At 48.3% G+C, this 9,187-nt stretch overlaps 1 protein-coding gene across 1 annotated transcript in view; it reads left to right on the top strand.

The window, feature by feature from the left end:
* TMC3 (transmembrane channel like 3) overlaps positions 1-9,187 on the top strand; it is a 54,473-nt gene that overhangs the window by 37,048 nt on the left and 8,238 nt on the right. The window contains exons 13-18 of the mRNA XM_004708196.1: positions 748-993; positions 1,911-2,039; positions 2,884-2,951; positions 5,579-5,707; positions 6,804-6,914; positions 8,293-8,418. Of these exons, the coding sequence (XP_004708253.1) occupies positions 748-993; positions 1,911-2,039; positions 2,884-2,951; positions 5,579-5,707; positions 6,804-6,914; positions 8,293-8,418 (809 nt within the window). The remainder of the gene's footprint in view (positions 1-747; positions 994-1,910; positions 2,040-2,883; positions 2,952-5,578; positions 5,708-6,803; positions 6,915-8,292; positions 8,419-9,187) is intronic.

The following is a 9,187-nucleotide window of genomic DNA, read 5'->3' as shown; positions in this document are numbered from 1 at the left end:
CCCTGAAGGTGCACATCCTGGGTCCTCATCTCCCTGAAGGTGCACATCCTGGGTCCTCATCTCCCTCCCACTACTGGCATGGCCTCAGACAGCCAGCTTTAACTCTCCCCGCTTCCATTCCTAGGCCTCAATGATTCTCTACTAATACCTTTGTTGTTAGGATAAGAAGAGATAGTAAGTATTAATCTGGAACAGTCTCTGACACTTACTAGTGATCAATGAACACAAGCCACTAAAACCCTGATCCATTATTAGGGTCAGCTCTAGTCACGTGGCTGTCTACCAAGCCTAGACAGATGACAGACAAAGATAGGTTATTCTCACCCTAGTAACAAGACAATGGTGCCCTATGCACTCATGGGGGAATCTTTTTTTTAATAGTTTTATTGGTATATACGTCACATATCATACCAGTTAATCATTCGACCATATGCAGAAGATTGAGGCAATCATCCCCACAATCAATTTCAGCACATTTTCTTCTCCTCCTCAATGTTGGTAGCTGCCACTTCCTCCCCAGTACTGTCTCTGTAGACCATAGAAAACCATAGAAAACACCAACCAGGAATCAAGCCAACAAACAGAACCAACGATGACTAGACAACCCTCCACGGATCAGAAAGCAAGAAATGTGCAAAACTGAAACAAATGGAAAATGGGTCAAAGGGGAGATCAAATGAGAAGGTCTCATTCTTCTTTGCAAATACGTGGACAACCTTTTCTCTTCCTTCCTCCCTCCCTCCACAGGAAGCTGCCACCAAAAACAATACAAATAACCGACCAGACTCCACCACCTTCTTTGCCACGCGGACCACTTCAGTGGAGGAGCAATGGTCCTCACTTCAGCCAGGGATGGGGCTGAGGAAAAACAGCACATGGGCTTTGGAAGAAGCCAGCACCCCAACTCTCCCCATGCCTTTCACACCGACCAACAGGACCTCTCTCCATCACCAGTGGCCCCAAGACCAGTGCTGGGAAACATACGTCGGGCAGGTGGTTGCCGTCATCCTTTATAGAATCTCTCCACATTCAGTCCATCGCTTAACCCCAATGGCCATCTGAGATGTCCCAGTCCCTACTTTTTCGAAAAGGAAAGGGAGGTTCCATGTGGAATTTTCCAGGTCTCAAACTGATAATCATCAGTGTAAAGAGTCCCTCACTCTGAACTAAATTCCCAGTCATGTACTAAGGCTTTAGTCCACAGAACAACCCTGTGATTACCATCCCTAGAAGCACAGGTCTCTGGGTGGGATAAGTGGTCGACGCTCAGCTGCTCAGCGCAAAGCTGCCAGTTCAAGTCCCCCCAGGTGCACCTCAGAAGAAGGTCCCCCAGATCTACTTCAAAAGCCTTCACTGTTGAAAACCCAAGGGAGCACAGCCCCCCTCTGACACACATGGGGTCACCATGAGTCATAACCAGCTTGGTGGCAGCTAGTGTTTTTCTAATCGCAGGGGAGGAACCTGAAGCACCAAAGGTTGTGTTACTTAACCGAGGACTCGGGTAGCAAAGAGCAGAACCAAGAACCAAACCCAAGTATCTGCTCTGAAATCTGTGCTCGCCACCACTCTGTCCTCCGCCTTTGGTCTGCCTGAGATGCTCAGACCGAGAATCACAAGCTCTGAAGACCACCCACGGAACTGAATCTCAGGCCTTAGACGTCTGTAGTGCAGAACCAGAGGCTTTAGATGATCTCTAGTTCATTGTCACGCTGGCCTTGGAATTAAACTTCAAGTTCTAATAAACAAATACTTAGCAAGCCCCCATATGTGTCAGGAGTCTTAGACATTTGTAGGATGCCGATGCCCGTGGGGAGGGTCCAGTGACTCTAGCTCACTGGGATGACCGGAGGAGGCTGGGAGGTGGGAGGGCAGGGCAGAATGAATGGCATCCCACGGTGTGTGTGTTTCAGGAGTTGCTGAAGCTGTCCATCATTGACATGCTGTTCACCGTGGCCAGCATTCTGCTCATCGACTTCTTCCGGGGCCTTTTCGTTCGGTATTTAAGTGACTACTGGTGTTGGGACCTGGAAAGCACTTTTGTAAGTGAAGGGGCATGTTCACTTGGGAAGGTCATAGCGTTAAGCGCATCTTCCAGCCTGGCTGGGCTGGGAAGCAGTCAGCCAGGACAAGGAGCACACGTTGGGAGAAAATGAGGATGAGAAGAGGGAAGGGATGTACCAACCTGAGTCTCCACTCCGTCATGCACTTACCACCTGTTGGGTTGGCCATCAATGACCTAAGAGCAAGAGCAAAGAACTTAATAGGGTTTGTAGTCGGGTGCCTTTGGGTCGATTCTGACTCCTCGCAGCCCTCTAAAATAGAGTAGAACGGCTCCACAGTGACGTGTAGTGGGTCACACATTGGCCTGCTAAAGGGCAGGGTCATCCTTTCAGAAGTACCAACCGCTCTGCTGGAGAAAGATGGGGCTGTCTTCTCCCATACAGACTTACAATCTCAGGGGCAGTTCGACTCTATCCAATCAGGTTGATTGCTACTGTTGCGATCAGCTGGATGATAGGGAATTTGGTTTGGGGAATCTTTATGGGAGAAGCCCTAGTAGCATTAAACATGGGGCTGCTAATGGAAAGGTCAGCACTGTAAACCCACCAACTGCTCTGAGGGAGGAAGAGGAGGCAGTCTGCTCCTGTGAAGACCTCCACTTACGATGGGTAAGAAAAGACCTCGTGGCAGTGGGTTTGGTTTGGGGGTCCTCTTTATGGGAACAGATCATGGGGCCTTTGGTGGAGTGAGTGGTAGGTTTGAACATTATGGTTTGCAATGGAGCTCGTTAACCCTTGCACCAGTAGAGCTAGAATATAGTAGAAATGGCTTATCCAAGGCTCTTGGGAACATTTTTCATGCAGGGTTCTTTTTCTCTTATAGCCGGAATATGGGGAATTCAAAATAGCAGAGAATGTGCTGCATCTAGTCTACAATCAAGGGATGATCTGGTAGGTACCGCAATGCTTCTTGTCTTTGCTGGCACCCCCATTCTAGTTCAGTTGGTCTGCAGGGGATGAGCCCATAGTAATACAGACAGAAGAGTAAGGATGGGTGTAAGCCATGCCAATGGAAATAGCTGGCATGTATGAGAATAATTTCATCAAGGGCTCTCCAGGCTGTTGGCAGGAAGGGGTGCTGAAGAAAAGCCCCCCTCTCTAAGACACTCTTGGTCACAGCAAAATGTCTGTCCATGAGTGGAAAGAGTAACTTTTGGGTCAGGAAGATGAGGGGAACAACAGCTGCTTGTCCCCAGCAGGGTCTTCTCGGAGAAGCCATGGGTCACAGCTGGGCACCCAGCCAGCCCTCCCCTCGGCTCTGAGTCTCCCTCCCACTCTGGTCACCGTATTTCCAGGAAGACACTGGGCCCTAGAGCACTACCATCCCCCAGACTGATTGGTGCGCTCTGTCCACCCCGGGCATGCCCAGGCCAAGGCCACCTTGTTGCTAACGATGTCAGGGAGCTCAAAGATGCCATCTGGTCCACATAGCTGTGTGTGTCTCCAGGGGTCCAGAGAGAGGGACTCTGCCATCGCCAGTCCCACCCAGGACATCACAACTAGTGCTGTCCGTTAAAGTGCAAGCAAATGGAGACACAGAAGGACTTCCTCGGAGCGGTCCTATATTCAGAAAACATAACTCCTAGCCATGATAATTCAGGGAAATGAATGTTGAAATGCTATGAGCTTATCTTCAAAGCAAAACAAACACTGCCGTCAAGTTCTGTCCAGCACACAGCAGCTCCACAGGCAGATTAGAGCTGGCCCATGGGGCTGCTGAGGCTTTAATCTTTATGGGAATCCTGGTGGTATAGGCTGATTCTCCCCAGGAGAGAGATGAGGCTTTGTGCTCTCTATTGACAGCCTTGGAAACCTACTGGAGCAGTTCTGCTCTGTCCTCCAGGGGCACTGTGCCTTGGAATTGACTTGAAGGCAGTGCGTTTGGTTTGGGGGGAGGCGGGGTTCATGTTTATGGAAACAGACGGCCTATCTTCCCCTCACAGATTGGCTGGTGGGTTCAAACCACTGACCTTCTGGGTAACTGCCTTTTGCCACATGGTGGCACGAGTTGAGAGCTTTCATACTGTGCCACCAGGGCTCCTTATCTGCTTCTCATCCACTGTATTTTATAACATATTTTCCTAGGTGGAACATTAAAAAATACATAATATGTATTTCCTGTTTCTCAGTCAGACCTCTTTACCTGGCTCACTCTTTCTAACAACGCTATGAGATCAGCCTCAAAACTCCAGACCACTCAGGCGGTTCTGTTTTGTGGCGGCCCTGGGGGACCAGGCGGAACTTCCCCTGTGGGTTTCTGAGACTTTAACTCTTCACCAAATGGAAAGCTTTGTCTTTCTTCTTGGGAGCAGCTGGTGGTTTCACACTTGCAGTTAGCGACCCGTGGGTAGCCTCTATGCCACCAGGGCTCCCATGAGCTAGTGGCTGTGAGTTCCTTCCGCTGCAGAGATAAAGAAACAGAGACACAGAGAGCTAAGAAGCTTGCCTATCACACAGACAATGACATGTAAGCCTGCCACGAGAAGCCAAAGGATTCTCTTTGATTGACATATTTGTATTTATTAAGCATGTCCTCATAAGAAGTCCTGGTCTCGGCCCTTTGAGTCTCAAACGCAACTCAGTGTGGATGCTATAGTTGTTCACAGTTAGTTGACATCGAGTCACCACAACTCGTGGCAGCCTCGATACAACAGAAGATCATGTCGCTCCTCCTATTGCATCCTCAGAATTGTTGGCATCCTCAAGTTCATTGTGGTGACCGCTGGGTATCTTGGGTGCCTTCCAACCCACTGAAGAGCTCCTCTTCCAGAATTATATTGGGTGATGTCTGCTGTGCTCCGTGGGATTTCCACTGGCTGGGTTCCACGCCTTTCTTGCTCCTCTGTCTCAGTCTGGAAGCCCGGCTGTCCTGGAAACCTGTCCACCGTGGTTGGCCCTACTGGTACTTGAAATCGCAGCCTCAAAGCAACACATAACACACAACTGTGTGAGCATTTGACAGACAGGTGGTGGGGATGATATCGGATCACCCTTTATTAGCAACCTATCTTTGAAGAAAATCAGTAAACTCTTAAGACTCACCTTCCGTATCTGTCCACTTCGGATATTTAATCTTTTTTTCACGGTTGCAAAGTCTTAAAGGAGCTAAAAGGTGTGAGGTTGTTGAGCCTGCTATTCAGCAAAAGGAGGTGGACAACAAAGCCTGGTTGAACTTGAAAGCCACCAGCTTATGAGCAAAGTTCTCCAGCAAAGCTTGGCACTTCCTCCAAAGTATAGTTAGTCATGAACTCCCTTGAGGTGCAAACATGTATTACTCCTATGCAACGTGGATATTTTTAAATGGGATCTCTACACAACTGCAAGAGAGGCTTGTCTTATTTCCAGAAGTTGAAAGGTGGAGGCCTCGCATGCCCATAGGGATCTTTCAGTCTGGTCAACATAACAGGCCAATCCTAAAAGCTCAGCATTGTGTCCCTGTGTGAGACTTCTGGACTACAGTGCCATTAGTCACACCGGAAGAGAACAGATGCCAGTCTGTCCCTCCCTTTTGCTTCCAGGATGGGGGCCTTCTTCTCCCCGTGCCTCCCAGCATTCAACGTTCTCAAACTGATTGGGCTCATGTATCTGAGGAGCTGGGCTGTGCTGACCTGCAACGTGCCCCATCAGCAAGTATTTCGAGCATCCAGGTCAGTAAGAATAAATTCTACTTAGTCCCTGGGTGGTGCAAATGGTTAGGAGGGCTAACCAAGATTGGAAATTCAAGCCCACCCAGAGGCACCTCGGAAGAAAGAACCGGGGATCTAACTCCAAAAAAAACCCCCAACTGCTTAAAGTCCTGTGGAACCCAGTCCTACAGTAGCACATGAGTCAGGGTTAACCTACTGACACCTAGTCGTGTGTGTGTGTGTGTGTATGTGTGTGTGTGTGTAGAGAAAAAATACAAAGATGAATTGGCAAATTGATATGCATCTACCTGCTTCATTCTATTTTCTATTCTCTTCTAATCAAATCTAGTGGAATCCAGTCTAGACTAATCTAGTCTGGTCTATTTCATTGCAAGTGAGAGTTGAGTTAGTTGAGAGCTAGTTGAGAGTCACTAGATTGATTTCACAACCCACCACTCCTTTTTCTAGAACTGTTTGTGTAGCCTTGCACCTAAAGCAAGGGAACCAAGAATCACAATCCCAGAAACCAAGCCCCAGATATGAGACGCTTTCTAGGCTGGGATAGGAGAGGAAGCCACTTAGTAGAGACTGGGTGGGAGGGGAAAAATGCCTAAGATTGGTTTTTTCCATGAGTCCTAGGGGCATAGCTGTTATGTGCTGGACTGATAACTATAAGGTCAGTAGTTTGAAACCACCAGCCATCCTGTAGGAGAAAGATGAGGCTTTCCACTCCCACAGAGCGCTAAAGTCTTGAAAGCCCATGGAGCCAATTCTATCTTGCCTTAAAGGGTCGTCATGAGTCAGATTTGACTTGATGGCAGTGAGTTTGGTTTGGTTGGTGTGCATTAGTGACATCCCAGGGTTCAGGCACTGCTCTCACTGCGGGGAGCAAGGGATCTACAGATGCCTGCATGATAAATCCATGCCCAGCTTAAGTTGGGCTGATCACTGGTCAATCTCTGAGCATACGACTGCCTCTAGGCAGCCGTGGGGGAGGTTTTTCTGTCTACAGAGAGCCAGGGCCACCATTTCTGGGTTGGTTCTTGGCTAGATGCATTCTTGGCAGCTGGCCACAGAGGACACACTCCCACAACCCATGTCACTGGTTCCTTTGTAGATCCAACAACTTCTACTTGTCGATGCTCTTGTTTATGCTGTTCCTTTGCATGTTGCCTACGATCTTCGCAATTGTCCGGTACAAGCCATCCCTAAACTGTGGGCCATTCAGGTAAATGATTTTAACTCAATCTGCTTGGAATGCTTATATAATTGTCTCATTTTGTAAATCCATAAATTTAATTAAAATGTGTATTTGCCTATAAATGAAAGGAACCCTGGTGTGGAACAGTTAAGCACACAGCCACTAATTAAAAGGCTGGAAGATTGAATCTACCCAGAGGCCCCTGTAGGAGAAAGAACTGGCCCGGTATTCCCATAAAGATTAAAACAAAACAACAACCACAACCCCATCACCAAACCCATTGTTGTCCAATGGATTCCTACCCACTAGGAGAGTCCAGGGGTCACAGTCAAGGACTCAGCCAGCCCAGCCCTCAGCAATCACTCTCCCTCCCACACAGGGCCCCTAATCTCATTTTGACATAGCCCTTTATGAGGCTTCAAAGGATGTACATCTTGACCGGGGAAGACAGCCTCATCTTTCTCCTACAGAGAGTCTGATGTGTTTGAGCCATTGACTTTGTGGTTAACAAACCAATGCTTGACCTCCATGCCTCCAGGACTCCTTAAAGATATCGTCCAGAAATCCAGTTTTACTCTGCCATATGAGGTTGCCGTGAATCAAAACTCAAGTCAGCAGCCCCTCACAAGAATAACAGTGTAAACATATCATTAACCCACTGCCATAGCGTCCTTTCATTCAGATTCATAACAACATAGCATCCGTTCATTCATCACGTCCATTCATTCCGATTCATAACAACCCAGGGTAAGGTTTCCAAGGCTATCAATCTTTATCGGAACAGAAAGCCTCTTCTTCCTCCTGAGGAGCTTCTGGTGGATTTGAACCACCAAGCTTGGGCTTAGCTGTCCAGTTATGTAGCTAAGTCATTCATTCAATCAGCCATAGTCAAAAGACCCTACTGAATTCACCTCCTGCCTTACCCTGATTCTAGTCTGTCTGTACCACTTAGTCTGTCTTTGTGTACACCATTAAAGTACACATTCATACATACACACTGTGATGAGTCACCCAGCCATGAGGTCTACATATTAATTAGACAATTTAGAAGTCACTCTAGAATTGTAGTAGCTACACATTGCACTGCTAACTGCAAGATCAGCAGTTCAAAACCACCAGCTGTTGTGCCAGAGAAAGATGAGACTTTCGGCTCCTGTGAAAAGTTAGAGTCTCAGGAAATGCACAAGGGCCTTTCTACCCTGTCCTACAAGGTTGCTATGAGTCAGAATTGACTCGCTGGGATTGAGTTTGGCTTGGTTTTGCAAGTACCATCTATATCCGGGGATTTACTCTAGCTTGTCACTTGCTTTGAGGATTGCACCCTAAGCATCTAACTGTTGGGGATGCCTGACAGCTTCCTTCTGCCCAAAGCCTCTAATCGGGGTGCCTGTGCCTCTTCCCACAGTGGACAAGAGAAGATTTATGACATCGTGTCAGAAACGATTGCAAATGACTTCCCCGTGTGGTTCAACCGCGTGGTTGGCTATATCAGCAGCCCTGTGGTGATCCTGCCGGCTCTGCTGCTGCTTTTGTGAGTAGGACACCCGGGCTCCCAGGCCAGCTGGGGGCACTGCCATGCACGGGGCTAACGAGAGAACATGGCTGTTCAGTAATGACAAAGTGTCCATTCCTTCATTCAAAATCACTTAAAGCGCATGACAAAGTACGTAAGAAAGGACACTGAGCCCCAGCAAAGAGGATCAGGCCACTAGGCCAAGATGTTGTGGGGCCAGAACGGAAGCAGGGTGGGTACCCCCCAATCCCAGTCTGATGGGTATTCATTTACTCGTCAACCTGTAGTCCGTTACCGATCCTGGAGTTGAAAGTCATACAATCCCTGTGCGTCTCCAGAAAGGAGCCCTGGTGGTGCTGTGGCTTGGGCATTGGGTCACTAACCAAAAAGTCAGCGCTTCAAACTCACTAGCTGCTCTGAGTAAGAAAGATGAGGCTGTCTACTCCCATAAGGATTTATAGTCTCCGAAACTATACAGCATCATTGTGAGTGGGAACAGGAGCCCTGGTTGTGTAGTGGTTACGTGTTGGGTTGCTGACGACAAAGTCAGTGATTCAAAACCACCAGCAGTTCCGAGGGAGAAAGATAAGGCTTTCTACTCCCATGAAGAGTCGCAGCCTCAGAAACCCACAGGGACAGTGTTACCATGCACTGCAGGGTCACTGACCGTGAGGTTGGGTTTCCGAATGTAAGTGGAAATCAACTTGATGACAGTGGGTTCCAAACATCAAGGTTAGTGGTTTGAACTCACCTACCATCGGCCCCTCCGGAGTAAGGCCTGGCAATC

This window comes from Echinops telfairi, unplaced genomic scaffold, assembly GCF_000313985.2.
Source record: "Echinops telfairi isolate 266 unplaced genomic scaffold, ASM31398v2 ScPeMD7_7;HRSCAF=31, whole genome shotgun sequence".
NCBI lineage: Eukaryota > Metazoa > Chordata > Mammalia > Afrosoricida > Tenrecidae > Echinops > Echinops telfairi.
Note: the sequence above shows the minus strand (reverse complement) of the source record. Positions and strands in the feature narration are given on the sequence as shown.